At 56.6% G+C, this 15,073-nt stretch overlaps 7 protein-coding genes and 1 non-coding gene across 8 annotated transcripts; 6 read left to right on the top strand and 2 right to left on the bottom strand.

The window, feature by feature from the left end:
• Positions 1-142: 142 nt before the first annotated feature.
• On the top strand, positions 143-1,082 carry MKK02DRAFT_38927 (vacuolar membrane protein-domain-containing protein; the record flags this gene model as incomplete). The annotated part of the gene is made up of 5 exons (XM_053090354.1): positions 143-230; positions 265-398; positions 430-623; positions 655-999; positions 1,064-1,082. 5 exons carry the CDS (start codon positions 143-145, stop codon positions 1,080-1,082), a joined length of 780 nt encoding a protein of 259 aa, XP_052944031.1.
• Positions 1,083-1,438: 356 nt separating this feature from the next.
• Positions 1,439-2,517, bottom strand: MKK02DRAFT_4205 (kinase-like domain-containing protein; the record flags this gene model as incomplete). Its single annotated transcript, XM_053091817.1, has 2 exons — positions 1,439-1,822; positions 1,855-2,517. Coding segments are annotated over 2 exons (1,047 nt in total), but the record flags the coding sequence as incomplete, so codon positions are not given.
• A 302-nt stretch (positions 2,518-2,819) lies between these two features.
• Positions 2,820-2,903, top strand: MKK02DRAFT_t11. The gene has a single exon. It is a non-coding gene; the product is annotated as a tRNA-Gly (tRNA).
• A 1,042-nt stretch (positions 2,904-3,945) lies between these two features.
• On the top strand, positions 3,946-5,687 carry MKK02DRAFT_34783 (delta 8-sphingolipid desaturase; the record flags this gene model as incomplete). The annotated part of the gene is made up of 7 exons (XM_053089015.1): positions 3,946-4,523; positions 4,556-4,623; positions 4,687-4,772; positions 4,841-5,004; positions 5,036-5,270; positions 5,302-5,558; positions 5,591-5,687. 7 exons carry the CDS (start codon positions 3,946-3,948, stop codon positions 5,685-5,687), a joined length of 1,485 nt encoding a protein of 494 aa, XP_052944029.1.
• A 229-nt stretch (positions 5,688-5,916) lies between these two features.
• On the top strand, positions 5,917-8,757 carry MKK02DRAFT_17443 (putative vesicular-fusion protein sec18; the record flags this gene model as incomplete). Its single annotated transcript, XM_053085787.1, has 12 exons — positions 5,917-6,230; positions 6,264-6,389; positions 6,423-6,648; positions 6,680-6,876; positions 6,909-7,239; positions 7,272-7,406; positions 7,438-7,740; positions 7,773-7,934; positions 7,969-8,050; positions 8,084-8,284; positions 8,317-8,396; positions 8,428-8,757. The coding sequence occupies 12 exons, from the start codon at positions 5,917-5,919 to the stop codon at positions 8,755-8,757; spliced, it is 2,487 nt and encodes an 828-aa protein (XP_052944028.1).
• A 28-nt stretch (positions 8,758-8,785) lies between these two features.
• MKK02DRAFT_34781 (uncharacterized protein) lies at positions 8,786-10,131 on the top strand (the record flags this gene model as incomplete). Its single annotated transcript, XM_053089014.1, has 4 exons — positions 8,786-9,132; positions 9,164-9,547; positions 9,581-9,842; positions 9,877-10,131. The coding sequence occupies 4 exons, from the start codon at positions 8,786-8,788 to the stop codon at positions 10,129-10,131; spliced, it is 1,248 nt and encodes a 415-aa protein (XP_052944027.1).
• Positions 10,132-11,439: 1,308 nt separating this feature from the next.
• MKK02DRAFT_17963 (uncharacterized protein) lies at positions 11,440-12,506 on the top strand (the record flags this gene model as incomplete). The annotated part of the gene is made up of 4 exons (XM_053085869.1): positions 11,440-11,731; positions 11,765-12,082; positions 12,116-12,259; positions 12,304-12,506. Coding segments are annotated over 4 exons (957 nt in total), but the record flags the coding sequence as incomplete, so codon positions are not given.
• A 304-nt stretch (positions 12,507-12,810) lies between these two features.
• On the bottom strand, positions 12,811-14,952 carry MKK02DRAFT_38922 (maltose permease MAL61; the record flags this gene model as incomplete). The annotated part of the gene is made up of 8 exons (XM_053090353.1): positions 12,811-12,905; positions 12,956-13,127; positions 13,178-13,574; positions 13,621-13,891; positions 13,936-14,091; positions 14,139-14,285; positions 14,380-14,599; positions 14,722-14,952. The coding sequence occupies 8 exons, from the start codon at positions 14,950-14,952 to the stop codon at positions 12,811-12,813; spliced, it is 1,689 nt and encodes a 562-aa protein (XP_052944025.1).
• Positions 14,953-15,073: the final 121 nt, after the last annotated feature.

The following is a 15,073-nucleotide window of genomic DNA, read 5'->3' as shown; positions in this document are numbered from 1 at the left end:
GCTCGACGGCCATGGCGATCCGCGCGGCTCTTGCGGTCGTCTTGCCCTCGTCATGTTGAGCGACTGAAGCATAGTTGTTGGTGGTGACTTCAGACATTAGGCAATGTCAATATCTGAAACGTCTTTCGTTCGTCCATCTATCATGCTGCCTATCGTCGAGCCACCACCACCCGAGGATCCGTCAAGATGTCAACTTCTAGGGCCTACTGCCCTTGCAGTACAGGGAGCGAGTGAGTACTCTGCATGCACCGAGCTGATGACCAGTGGGAATCTTGGTAATCGCCTCGTTGGTGGCCAAGCGGCATTTTGAGCGGCGCAAGCGCCCATGGCGAATATGGCTGCTAGATGTGGGCAAGCAGCTGGTCGGACAGGCCGTCCTCCACGCTTCCAACCTCCTGGTGAGCTCGCCTTCCGACATAGCTGACGTAGATATCCGGATTGATAGCGGAGGGCCAGCATAACAATCCCTGCTCGACCTACTTTCTCAATATCCTCATCGATACGACAATAGGCGTTGCGATATTATACTTTGCGCTCAAGGCGGCGACGCACCTGATGGAGAAGCATACAGGACTGGATGGACTGCAGAGTGGATACTATGGAGACCCGCCCAAGTTTAGAAAGTGAGTCCCAAATGGACATGGCTGATTTCAGCTGGTGGCACCAACTCATCCCCTACTTGACCGCTGTCCTCGTCATGAAGATTGTGGTCCTCCTCCCCCTCACACTTCCTGGTATATCCACCGTCCTCCTCCGCTTCGCTCACGCCACTATCGAGTACCTCTCGCCCAGCCTTCAGGTCATCTTTGTCATGATGGTCTTCCCGCTCATCCTCAACACACTCCAATTCCTACTCGTCGACCAGGTGATCAAAGCTGGAAAGGCGGACGTGGTGGCGGACGGGTATGAGCGGGTGGATGAGGAGGCGATACTGCCCAAGCCTACACCGCAGAACAGCGTTCCGAGCTCGCCCCTATTGGCAGCAGCCGACAGCGTGGGGTACGGGACACAGCCCAGCCCGCTCGGCTTTGCCTCGGCGTCGAGATTGAGCGAGGACTGGCAGCGGGAAGCGAGGAACCTGAGTCCAAAGGCGAGGACGAGTTCTCGATTATCAGAAGAGAGGTTACCTTTATCGGATATCTAGTTGTATGCACTACCAAATCTTACATAGTTCTACAGCGGTCGGTCTGTCTACAGCCTCGGGCGACAACATGGTCTTGAGCACCTCTATATACAGCTCGGGCACCCTGCCCCTCCCATCCAGAAACACCAGGCTGCCATCCTCTGGCGGCGGTGGAGCTATCGATACCGCCGGCCTAACCACCCGCCTCTCCTGACATACGCCATTCTCCGACAGTAAATCCCTCACGAGGTCCCCACTCGATCCCCATCCACCCTTGACCAGCTCCGCCGACCCGTTCCTCGCCAACTTTGGCTTGCTAGGCGCTAACCGCAAAGATCCGCCCCTCTTGACGCCTGGATCGTCCCGCCACGCTGACGGGTACGGACTCTCCCTCGAATCCACCTCGAAATTGTACCTTTGGCCATCCTCATACTCCCATAATCCGCCTCGCCGTACGTGGTGCATCATCTCCATGGCACGTAGACCGCGGTATGGCTCCTTGCCGGTAATGCACTGGTAGAGCGTGGCGCCGAGGGCAAAGATGTCGACCGGAAAGGAGAATGTCTGGGTAGGGTCGACGAGCTCGGGTGCGGAGAAGGGGAGGGTACCGAGACCGACGCCGTCTGTGGGGAGATGGGAAGAATGGATGAGGAGGGAGGAGCCGAAATCAGACAGACGCAGATCGAACGTTGCAGTCAACTACTATCAGCCAGATCCTCGGACACACTCACCAAGAGGTTGGCCGGTTTGATATCCGCATGTAATATCCCCTTCTCATGCGTCCACGCGACCGCCGCACTGCACTGACGAGCCCACCGTATCCACGTCTCGTCGCCGACGAGGTCTGGACTCGTCCGCAGAAACATGTCCAGTGTTCCGTGTTCGGCGTGTTCGAGTAGGAGCGTCGATCGAGATACCGTATCTCGTGCCGCATGCAGTGATGGCAGGGATGGGAAGGAGGATAGATGTTCCGTCGAGCTCCGAGGCCGGTTCAGTACCGTCTTGAGATCCGACGCAGATCGGCCATGTACGCTCCGCCGTTCCGTCTGCTCCCTCACCGCCAACAGCTTGACGATGTACACCCCGCGCGTAGGCGACTGTAGGCGATTGAGGAAGAAGGCTTCCCTCAACCCCATCGTCTGCGACTCCCGATCCACATTCATCCGCTTCGCCGCGCACAACGTCCAACACTCCGGGACCCCCTCTTTGCCCTTTCCTTTCCCCCGATATGACGCCAGGTAGACCCGGGCATATCTCCCTTCGCCCAGCAAATACGCCTCGGACGCCTCGAGCCGAAGTTCGACATCCTCCGAGGGCGGTAGGGGTGGTTTCCACGAGCTGGACGAGGAGGGGGAGAGAGTAGGCGATTGGTGCAGAGGGGAGAGGGGCTCGTCAGATTCGGGCTGCCTCGATGGTGCCCGGCGCACGCTAGATGCTCTCGATAGGTTCAAAGGGGACGGGGCTTGCTGATGACGAGCAGCGGGAGAGGGAGTGGGAGCGGAGACGGTATCGAAGAAGGAGGTGGTCCGAGGGGAGCCATGTGAAGCGGCCATTTCCTCCGGTGAGACAAAGGGAAACGCTGAGAGGGTTGTTGACAGAAGAGCGCTTGGAGCAAAATGGCCTCCAAACCGCCTTTGTCGTTTATATACTCCGTCCGCCAACGCCGACATCCTAACTATTACTATTAATAGTATACACACCGTTAGTATAGTGGTTAGTATTCTTCCCTTCCACTTGCTGGTTCGAGGAAGAGACCGGTGTTCGAGTCACCGACGGTGTACGTACATTTTTTGCGAACTGCGCATGGTAGAGAGGTACTCTGCGCGCAGCGTGCACGTTTTTTGGCCGTTGCGGACCCTCCTGCTAGTCTAGTACCTAGTGCATGGTTGTTGGAGCAGGTCGGTCGATGAGTGTATGAGGGGGGTCGATGAGTGTATGAGGGGGGTCGATGAGTGTATGAGGGGTGAAGGTCGATGGCGGTCGCGTTGATAGGGGAGCGATGGCCAGTGAATGGGCGGCCTGAAGGTAATACCGCGTGGCTGGCCTAGTATCAGTGGACAAGGGTGGCGATATGGAGATGGTCGAAGATAAATGTGATACACAAAGGAGTCTACGAGATATGATAAGGATCAGAGCTAGGTGGCTACGGGATATAGAGAAGATGAAGAGTGAAGGGACGTGGAATTCCAGCGCCATATCCCTTATATATGTCTAGATCCTGCGCTGTCGCCCTCGTCACCTGACCCCGGACACCGCCAAGACCGACCCGAGCGCATGGGCTGTGTGGAGAGGCGCTGAGACACACGGAGAAGAAAGGGGCAGCGCTGGGGGCGAGTGGGCGAGATGAGAGGAAGCGCGAAGCGAGGTGTCGACATTGATCTCCGGGGAGGACGCCGCCGCGTGGGCCGACAGACGGGGCTGAGCACTGAGTGTGCGAAGGGACGATGGTGTTGAAGCGGTTGAAGCGGACAGACCTGAGATAGGACGAGCAATGCGAAGGGACGGGCCGCAAGGGGCAGTATACCCAGCAAGGTCGGGATAGAGAGACCAGCGCGATAGGAGATCGATACGGCGCCGGGACTTCGGGTAGTATCTGCTTCGCTGACGCCTCCATGCGTGGTCTACACATCCAGCCAGGCAGCGGAGTATACAGCCCCACACACTGGCAGATGTACTCCAGCGTTGATGAACACATGAAGGAGAATAGGCCTTGTCAAGTTTCGTCTCAAGAAATCTCCGAGTCATGCCGGCATGGTCCCCCTGTGGTTTCAAAGATCAAACTCTAAATTCCGCTCCACTCAGTCACTCACTTTTACCGCATCATGACTCGTCCTCACCTGACTCGCCCAGAGATAGCCGAACGCATCTGCGGGGGAGCCTCACTCTTCATCTACCGAGAACGCGTCATCAACGCGACTTCCTGGGAGCGACACCACCCAGGTGGAGCTCTCGCGATTCAACATTTTGTCGGACGCGACGCAACCGATGAGGTCGAGGCGTATCACTCACCAGCGGCTCTGGAGCGGATCGCCAAGTACGCTATCGCTACCGTCGAGGTCGATGCTAAGACGGGATGGCGGCCCTTGACCCCTCCAATAGCTGTCGGCCTGGTCCGGCACCCCGACGGCGTTAAGGGGCACTGGGCAAGAGAAGGGAATGTCCGGCTCGCGGGCGCTGCTGCATCGTCCGATATTATCACTCTCACCCCTTCGGATATCGAACCTGCGGTATCTGACCTGGACGCTGCTCGCGAAAAGTCACGTTCGGACGCCTATCACGAACTCAAATCCCGGATAAAAGATGCAGGGCTTTTCGAGCGACCGGGGCCGCTGGGCGGATATGGCTCAGACTTGATCCGCTATTCGTTCCTCGGAGCGATGGCGTTTGGTCTTCATCTAAGGTGAGCAGAAGCGCTTCGCTTGCTAATCAAAGAACATCGGGCTGGATCGGTCAAATGGGCTCTGCCATCTTCCTTGGTCTCTTCTACCACCAGCTTACTTGTAAGTCGCGGAGATGACCGAGTTGACCTCCTGTTCTCGCCCATGATGCCGGTCATACTGGAGTGACGGGGAACTGGTGGTGGGATCGAGTGATAGGAATGCTCGTGGCGAACTGGATCGGCGGACTGAGTCTGGGATGGTGGTGTGATGTAAGTTTAACGAGTGGGCTATGCTGACGGCAGAATCATAACATACATCATCGTGCGCATCAGTCAAGAGCCAGCTGACAACAGTTGTAACAAATCATCCCGAGCACGACCCGGATATCCAGCACATACCGTTCTTCGCCATCAGCAAGGACTTTTTCGGCAGTCTTTGGTCGACCTATTATAAACGGGTCATGGCGTTGGATGGATTCGCCAAAGTCATGGTACCATTACAGTAAGTCGGTTCAAGATCAAGCTAAAGGTAGACATAAACTGTACTATGTCGTACTGTCTCTTGCCCGCTTCAACCTCTACGCCAACTCCTACATATACCTCGCGAGCCGAAAGCCCAAGCGAGATAGCTTTTGGCGATTCGAACTGGCCGGCGTCGCCTTCTACTGGCTGTACTTTGGTGCCATCTTGGCGTCGCAGCGTGCATGGGGGATGCGCTTCGCCTACCTCCTCGTCAGCCATGTCGTGGCCAGTCCAGTCCACGTACAGGTGAGCTTTGGCTGTTTCGGAGCTGATCCAGATCGTCCTCTCCCATTTTGCCTGCTCGACCGAGGATCTCGGTCCATCCGAGTCTTTCGCCTCGCGTCAGCTTCGAACTACCATGGATGTCATCTGCTCGCCTGAGATCGAGTTCCTTCACGGCGGTCTGCACCTCCAAGTCACACACCATCTCTTCCCTCGCCTGCCGCGGCATAACCTCCGGGCGGCCAGTCTGCTGGTCAAGGAGTATTGTAAGGAGCAGGATATTCTCTACCGGGAGCATGGCTTTGTCGATGGGTAAGTTATGGATAGAGCAAAGCTGACAGCAGGAACAAGCACGTCTTGTCAGTACTGGAAGATGTCGCGAAGCAGCTCGAGTTTATCAAAATTGTAGCCGGCGGCGAGATCAAGGAGCGGACTCAGTAGAGCTCTTTTCCCGTCATGTATGCTTTCTTGGTTGGTTTCTGGCCCCATGGGCACCCGCAGCGAGAGCAGAAGAGACAGGTCGCTGGCGCTGGCCGACACAAGAGGAGCTGCAGAAAGCAAGGAGCTGTTCTCCACGTGTCGCGGCGCGTCATCGTTACTCCGCCCGCGTTCCGCACCGCTGGCAGCTGCATGATGTTACTCTTGTCCATCTACCTGCAGCACATACAGCATGTCCTTCTTCAAGCGCAACGATCCCGCAGCTCCGGCAGCGAGAAGAGCGGGTGGAGCTCCTCCACCAAACTCTCAGTACGAGCGCCTACCTCCCGATCAAGGTAGCTATGCTCCTCAGCAAGCCCCAACTCCCCCGCGCCGGCCGCAGCCCCCTAGCGAGTATGCTGCACCTCCTCAGTCGCGACCAAACGAGCAGCGCTATCAGCCTCAACCATCTGAACAGCGGTATCAACAAGATCCATACCAGGAGAAGGCGGACTACCGGTCGGCTCCACAATCTCGAAGTCAAGGCGGAGGTTCTGGGCGAGGAATGTGAGTTGAACCCATATCAATACCTGATTCCAGGTTCAACATTGCTCCCTGTCCGTCTGACCCTCTCGCACTGACCAATCGGCTCGTCGTCAACGGGTCGGACTTCCCGCCTGAGGTCGAGTTTGTCATTATCCGGAACCGCTTCATCTTTTCCATCATGTGAGTCTTGTACGTGTACCGGGCTAATGGTAGTCGGGACCCCACCAGGACACTCCCGCCACGGCACATCGGTCCTTCCAAGATCATACGACAATGGGTCGGGCTCTCGGCTGTGGGCGAGACGGTCGAGTGCGAGCCGTATCAGCCTGGAAATGGGGAATGGGCGAGCAGTGCCGAGTTGGAAATTGGATTCCGTCTCAAGCGCAAGGAAACATCCGACCTATTTGATAGCGAAGAGATGGCAGCGGCATTCATAAATGTGAGTGATAGTCTAGCGTATCTGACAGTAGGCGTTCCCCTCGCTTCCGCTGAGCCCTCTTCAACCGCTCGTATTCGACTACCGAGGCCATGAGCTCAAGGCGACGGTTCGGAGCGTGTCTACCCTGGATGGAGCGGAAGGCCAGACAGGTGTGATCATGGAGGGAACAGAGGTCATCTGGGTCAAGGACCCCTCGAGCGGAATCAAGCTCAAAAATTCGTCCAAGCGGTGAGTGCTATAGTTGACACTGCTGACCATAGCGGCCCTTCCAATGCCATTCTTGCGCCCAACTTCAAATTCGAAGACATGGGTATCGGAGGTCTCGACACTGAATTCTCGGCCATCTTCCGTCGAGCCTTTGCCAGTCGAATCTTCCCTCCCGGTCTCGTCGAAAAGCTCGGTATCCAGCATGTCAAGGGTATCCTCCTCTTCGGCCCGCCCGGTACCGGAAAGACACTTATGGCTCGGCAAATCGGCAAAATGCTCAACGCGCGCGAACCCAAAGTCGTCAATGGTCCCGAGATTCTCAACAAGTTTGTGGGACAGTCAGAGGAGAATATCCGGAAGCTCTTTGAGGACGCGGAGAAGGAGGTGAGTCTAGAGCTTGGCCGTGCTGACGATAGCAAAAAGAAAAAGGGGATGAGAGTGGTCTGCACATCATCATCTTTGATGAGCTTGATGCTATCTGCAAGCAGCGAGGCTCGACTGGTGGCGGTACAGGAGTAGGAGACTCGGTTGTCAACCAGCTGTTGTCCAAGGTGAGTCTCATGTATATCGAGCTGACTATAGATGGACGGTGTGGACCAGCTCAACAATGTCCTCATCATCGGTATGACGAACCGGATGGACATGATCGATGAGGCCTTGCTCCGTCCTGGTCGTCTCGAAGTTCACATTGAGATCTCCCTCCCGGACGAGGCTGGCCGATTCCAGATCCTGACAATCCACACCGCCAAGATGCGGAACAACGGAGTCATGGCCGCGGATGTCGATCTCGCCGAGCTGGCCGGTATCACCAAGAACTTTTCCGGTGCAGAGATTGGCGGTCTCGTCAAGAGCGCTACCAGTTTTGCCTTCAATCGACACGTCAAGGTAAGTCATGATTGGTGCGGAGCTGACGATAGGTCGGAAGTGTCGCTGCATTTGACGATGTCGAGAATATCCAAATCTCCCGGGTCGACTTTATGCACGCTCTTGATGAGGTGCAGGCGGCGTTTGGTGTCTCGGAGGAAGAGCTCCAATCAGTCGTCCAGAACGGCATCATCCACTTCTCGCAGCGGATCAACGTGAGTACGAGCGTGACTCTAAGCTAACAGCAAGGATATCCTCAACGATGGAAGTCTATTAGTCGAGCAGGTCCGAAACTCGGCACGAACCCCTCTTGTCTGCGCTCTTCTCCATGGTGAGTTTTGGTATAAGTAGGAGCTGACGACAGGCTCATCCGGCTCCGGCAAGACCGCACTGGCGGCTACGATCGCCCTGGCTTCAGAATTCCCCTTCATCAAGCTCGTCTCGCCCGAGTCAATGGTCGGCTTTGGCGAAGCGCAAAAGATTGCTCAATTGCACAAGATCTTCTCCGACTCCTACAAGAGTCCTCTCAGTGTGATTGTTGTGGACAGTCTTGAGCGTCTCTTGGGTGAGTCAGCGTTAAACCGGAGCTGATTTTAGATTGGAACCCCATTGGACCTCGGTTCTCAAATAGCGTGCTTCAAGCTTTGGTCGTGCTGTTTGGAAAGCGCCCGCCCAAGGTGAGTCAGAACTCGACTGTGCTGATATCAGGGACGCCGTCTTCTGATCTTGGCGACTACCTCCAACCGCTCAATCTTGCGGGACATGGACGTCGAATCTGCCTTTGACACGGACATCCCCGTTTCGCCCATCAGCTCCATCGAGTCGATCGATCACTGTTTGCGGGAAGTCCGGCTCTTCAACTCGGACCAGGAGCACAATCGCGCCATGCAGATGCTCCGGGAGGCCAAGTTTGGCGAGTCGGGTCGAGGCGAGTTGATGGTCGGCGTAAAGAAGCTGTTGAGCATGGCGGAGATGGCTCGGCAAGATCCGGATCCGGCCTACAAGCTGGTTTCAAGTTTGGTTCGCGAAGTGAATTGATAGTTATCTTGTATCTTTATGCTATCTCATGTCTACCCCTAGCGAACAGGATGTCGCTGCTTGCATCGGCAAGGTGCAGTCGACGCAGCCTACGCTGGGCGCCCTGAAGATCTTGGCGATCATCAAGGAGGATCACCCAGACTGGGCTCTGTCGGAGAAGCGGTTCAAAAAGATTCTCAGCGCCCAATCGTCAGAGAGAACTACGCTTGTCGCTCGTACGGGTATCGATCCTAGCATCGATGTGGCGAGCATTGCGCCAAAGGTCGAGGTGAAGCTATTCGGGAAGGGCAAGGGAAAGGGATTGGTAGCGAGGACGAAAATTCTGAAGGGGGAGGTGCTATGGCAGGAGGAACCATGGATTGCGACCGCTGATCAGTGAGTTTGCACCTCGACTTGGCTAATGTAGACAACTCGACGCCCCCTTGGCCAACAAGGCGATGTGCACTACATGTCTCACCCTCTTCCTCGAACCCTCTCCACCTCTATCAAAACCGTGCCCGTCCTGCGATTCGGCCCATTTCTGCAACCGTCTCTGTTTAGGACGAGCCAAGGAGGCGGCAGCGCATCACGACCTCCTCTGTCCCGGCGCCAACCCTAGCTGCTGGCCCCTACTCAAATACATACGCGATAATGGAGCGCGGCATCTGGCGGCGGTAGCTCGGATCATTGCGCTATGGCGGGGCGCAAAGGCGAGTGGGGACGTGAAGGAGGCGACTCGGATAGAGAAGAGGGTGTGGACGGGGATGGCAAGGATCAATCAGCTGGACAAGGAAAAGGAGCGGAGAGAGTGGTACGTCTCAGCCTTGGACTTGCTGACGTCCAGGTCGATGGTAGCAGAGACACGGTTGGCTGAGCTCCATCACACCCATCAACTATTATTGCAAGCTCTCCACCCCAGCTCGCCCGACGCTCGCTTCCAAAAGCTCATCCGCAAAACCACAATATCCGAGGCAGAGGTGGACCGCTGGTTCTCCTTCGACAGCTACCTAGAACTCCTCGGCCTGGCCGGCATCAACCAGGAGTCGTCCGGCGGTCTGTACGCCCTCCATGCGCACCTGAATCACTCCTGCGAACCGAATCTTCAGGCAGGTCTAGATTGCTTCTATCGCTAATGCCCAGGTACGCAATCTCCCCAAGACCTTCAAAGCGCCCAGCCCGGATCAACTCCCATGCGACCTCCCGCCCCCGAACCCAGCCGGCGTACGGGGTACAAATCGTCTGACCATCCTCGCGCGGCGCGATATCGAAGCGGGCGAAGAGCTCTGTATACCCTACGTCAACTTTAGTCTACCGCGCGCGGAGAGGAGACAGGACTTACGGGAGGCGTATGGCTTTTGGTGCCAATGTCCGAAATGTGTTCGCGAGGATGTATAGCTAGACACCAAAGATGTCGTCCATGGCGTCCTTCTTTCGCTTTTTCTGCCCGCCAGCTTCTTTTTTTCGTACGCCGACGACCGGTGCGGGCGCGGGCACAGGTGCTTCTTTCTCGCTAGGAATGATTTGTGGCTCGGGGGACACAACACGTGTCTGTCGAGCAGGCGCCGCGCTTAGACTGCTCGTGATGGCATACAAGCGACTATAGGTTGCGACGAGGCTAGTGTGGAGCGGGAGGAATTGGCGCAGCTGTATCACGCGATATGAAGCTGTCGCAGCGGCTTCGAGTGCAGTTTGTAGCTAGACATGAGCCTTGTCTACGAATAGCTCACCTTCTGTACGACAGCGGCACTGTATTCCCCTTCTGTCGAAAACAAGATACGGGCCAGACGTATGACTCCATCCAAGCGCCGCAGGAAGATTTGCGAGCGGTGCTGATGTTTCGATCGAGCCCGCAAGGAGACTAGAATAGCTAGCTCCGCTGCACAGTGTGTGGGGACGGAGCTATGGATGTGGGCTACGCTCATGCTGAAGAGATGCAACGTCAAGAGGAAGCTGGAAAGAGTTGACAAGCAAAATATGAAACACGCACGGATCAGCTGATTTGCCCCGCGTTCCTCGGAGGCTTCTCGACAACATCAGGACTCCTTTACATCATCATCTACTCTCTCTTCCACATATGTGATCAGCCTATCAAGATGGGTACGTATTGAGCTGAGTCTTCTGTCAATTTAAGCTGAAAGAGACAGAGACCAACTCGATCAACAGCGCTCGCAGTCTGTCTGCCCTCGGACCGGCCGTCACGTCGCTTCGTCAGCAGGATGATCACTCGGTGGATTCTGGAAGCTCTGGCCGGTATCACCCAGCCAGATCCAGCTCTCTATCACAGCCAGCTCCTAGCAACGCATCGATCGTCCTGTCGGATACGGCGTCGGTCGCCCTTCCATCGTCAAGCGGGCACGGAACGCCTCCGAAAGGCGCGGCGGCGACCTCGAGCTTTGGCTCACGCGCAGCCTCTCTCGCCGGGGACAAGATACCTCCAACTTCTTTGTACGGGAATGATCGTGAGTGATTGAGCTCGGCTGTGGCTGAACCCCAGCGAATCTACTCCCTGCCTCACCTCGAGAAGCTTCTGGAGGATCGCAAAGCACTGGCAGGCGGCGTGCCAATACCAACCGAGCTACTTCCCAGACTACCTCGGTATCAGCCGTCAGTACCAGTCGCGACGCTCGGCCCTCCAAGTCGAGCCGGACGGATCAGCCTGAACTCCCATCCCAAAAACATGCCCGACTCGCCCCATCCACTGCGCTCTACTACACTTCCATACCGATCGACGGGCAACGGCAGGGAATGCGCGCACATACAGCCACCTTGGTCGGTGACCGAATCTGGTTCATTGGTGGTGTTACCGCCAAGCACTGTCGGCGGGACGTGGAGTACTATGACACCTGTACCCTGGAGTGGAATGTCGTCGAGACGGGCGGTGAACTACTCCCGCCGCTCCGGGCGCATACTACCAATCTCGTCGGCGACAAGCTGTATATCTTTGGAGGCGGTGATGGGCCTACGTACAGTAACGAGGTCTGGATATTTGATACATGTGAGTTGTGACCTGCTTTTCAGCTGATGATAGTGACGTACCGCTTCTCTCGCCCCATCTTGACTACACCCAAGCACTCCCTCCCGCCACCTCGTCGAGCCCACACGACCGTCCTTTATCAAAACTTCCTCGTTGTCTTCGGTGGAGGAAACGGGCAGGCAGCACTGAATGATGTCTGGGCGCTGGACGTGTCAGACTCGGACCGATTATCATGGCACGAATGGCCGACCAGGGGCTCGCCGCCACAGAAGAAGGGATACCATACCGCCAATCTGGTCGGCGAGAAGATGGTCGTCTTTGGTGGGAGTGACGGACATGCGAGCTTTGCCGATGTGCACGTGCTCAACCTTGGTAAGTCTCAGAAGGGATGGTACTGATGCTCAGAAACTCTGACGTGGACACTGCTCAATACGGAGCTAAAGTATAACCGGCTGTCACACACCTCGACAGCGATCGGATCATACCTGTTCATGCTGGGTGGTCATAATGGCCAGTCATACGCTCAGGATGTCTTGCTCTTCAACTTGGGTAGGCCATGTCTCCGATGACTGAGAGTAAGCTGACCCTCGCAGTCACCCTGCAGTGGGAATCCCGGACTCCCGGAGGCGTCCCACCGCCTGGTCGAGGGTATCACGCTGCTCTGGTCCACGATGCCAGAATATACGTTTCGGGTGGCTACAATGCTGTATCTGTCTTTGACGATCTCTGGGCTCTGGAGCTGGGAGCAAGCGCTTATCTACCGCAAGTGGTGAGTTCTGCTCAGGCTCTTTGCTGACTGCAGACGACATTTACAATCAACGAGACTGCTGGGGCGGCGAACGGGGAATGAGTCGCGGCCCGAGGTCAGAATGTAATGGCGGGTCCATGAGCTCTCGCGTATCTACAATATCATCTAGTAGCACAATGCATATAATTGAAGGAACTGATACTCATCGAGTGTACTCGGGCTTGATACTGCCGACTGGGGTCCGTGGAGAGAGTTGCTCAGACACGTACATATCGTTCAGATTACCAAGATACCCCTTTACAGACTACAAGCCCCTCAATGCCCTACGCTGCCCACAGGTTCTCCCCCTCATTTACCTCCTCAACTCAGTAGTAGGTACACCCTCGACGTGCTGCATCTCTGCCTTCTCGTCGATGACCTCGTCGTTCTGACCAGAAAGTGCGGCGACTGGGATATCAGCTAAAGCCTCATAACAGCAGAGACATAACGCGACTCACGGTCCAACTTGGTAGCCCTGAACTTCCTGGCCGGGACTCGGTCCTGGAAGAGCTTGTCGAGCTCGAGGTAGGTCCGGTCCTTGGTCTCGGGGACCCGGAAGAAGGTGTAGCCAACGCAGAAGAGACCGATACCGAACCAGAACCAGCCTGACTTGGCGCCCCAGTTGAAAGCCTACCAATCAGCGTTGACTAAAAGCCACGACAGGATGAAAGACGACTTACAGTCGGGGACAGCATGCGCGGGAGGAGCTGGCCACAGACAATGTTGGTGGTAATGTAGGTCGCACGAGCAAGAGCGATGGTCTTGTTCCTCAGACGCGAGTTGGGGATGTCGGCGATGATACTGTAGCAGATGGGACCGACCGACAGCTTGAAAGCGAGCTGGATCATGATCATCATGACGGCGACACCGAGCGCGACGTCCGATCCGCCGGCGACACCGAGGACACCGAGCACGAGCTGGAAGAGGGCAATGGCGGCGGTTCCGTAGAGGTAGGAAGTGCGGCGACCGACGTATCCAGTGAGGAAGATGGCGATACCGGTGGCGACGATATTGACGGACTGGATGGCCATAGAGTAGTTGAAGGCCATGACGGCGGACATGCCGGCTTGGGTGAGGCTAAGAGTCAGCTATGACCTCTGAATCTCCTCAAAGCAGAACTTACTAGGTGGTAGCGTAACCGGTAACGCCCTGACCAGTGAGGGGCTGGATGGCAAAGACAACGCAGGCGATCTCAGTACGACGGAGGTTGACACCGCGGAAGCAGTCAAAGTATGTGGCCGAGGCGACCTCCTCCTTCTCCTTGGCGTCGGTGTACTTGATAAGCTCGACTTGCTCCTGGATCTGGCTGTCGGTGTAGTAGCCGGGACGAGCGAGACGGCGGATAGTGCGAGCAGCCTCATCGTAGCGACCCTTGCGGACGAGGTGCCAGGGGCCTATATGTCAGCCTAGTCCATTTCAGAAGCAGGCTGGTACTTACTCTCGGGGGCAAGGAAGCCGACGATGAAGAGGGGAACAGGCCATGCCCACTGGATGATGTAAGGCATACGCCACGCCCACTCGTCCGGGAGCTGGAGCGACCCGCGGAGGATACCGGCCGCGAGGAAGTTCCCCATACCCCAGCACATGGAGACCCCTGATTGATGAGCGGGATCCCGGCGAGAGACGGCGAGAATAGCTTACAGGTGGTCAAGTATCCACGCATGGCGGTGGGGCAGATCTCGGCGGCGTAGGCGGTCGTGAGAGTCTGGTAGATACCCCAAGGGAAACCGCAAAGCATGTTGCCCATCATGAGCATCGGGAGGTTCTGGGCGAAGACGAGCATAAAAACTGGTGGTCAGTCTACGGTCAGGACGGAGGAGATATGGCGATCTGGGAGGCACAGCACTGGATGTGTGGGGCAAGTACAAGATCCATGACTCACTGGCAGCAGACAGAAGAACCATTCCCAACATATAGATCTTGCGGGAACCGAAGCGGTCGGTGGCCCAACCGACGAACGCGAGACCAGCGACGGCACCGATCTGTTGGCCGTTGTTGATGGCCGCTTGCCAGTCGGCGGGGATAGCCTTGGCACCGTTCGCACCCGCGCCGGGGACACCGAAGCGCTCGACATAAGACGGCTGAGCGAAGAAGTTGTTGACCTGCAGGTCAGCTGTGTACACGTATTGGAGACGGGGGATAGGGAGTCGTATCATGACCGCCGCAGTAGCCCCTTCCCGCCGCCAGACATACTCTACAAGTCGGGCCAAGGACAATTACTCACCAGACCAGTGTCCATCCCGTCCATGATCAGCGCAGCACTGAGAGCCATCGACCAAAGCGCGGCTGGGTAGTAGATGCGGATGAGCTGCTTGAGGGGCAGCTTGGTCTCTGCGTCACCCGCGGCGATGGCGGCCTGGACGAGGTCCGACTCGCGGGCCTGGGGGTCGTAGACATGCTCGTGCTCGAGTTGAGCGAGCTCAAGTTGCTGCTGCTGGTTCTTCTCGTTCGACATGGTGAGTGTAGATTAATGTGGATGAGAAGAAGAGGGACCGGGGAGTTCGGTCGGGGCGGCTTTATCTATACGAGCGCACAGCATGTACCCCAGGGGGCGTCCTCGGACCTTGAGGTCTCCA

Source organism: Dioszegia hungarica, assembly GCF_025882075.1.
Source record: "Dioszegia hungarica strain PDD-24b-2 chromosome Unknown MKK02contig_16, whole genome shotgun sequence".
NCBI classification, from domain to species: Eukaryota; Fungi; Basidiomycota; class Tremellomycetes; order Tremellales; family Bulleribasidiaceae; genus Dioszegia; species Dioszegia hungarica.
The sequence above is the reverse complement of the archived record's forward strand: the minus strand, read 5'-3'. Positions and strand labels throughout refer to the sequence as shown.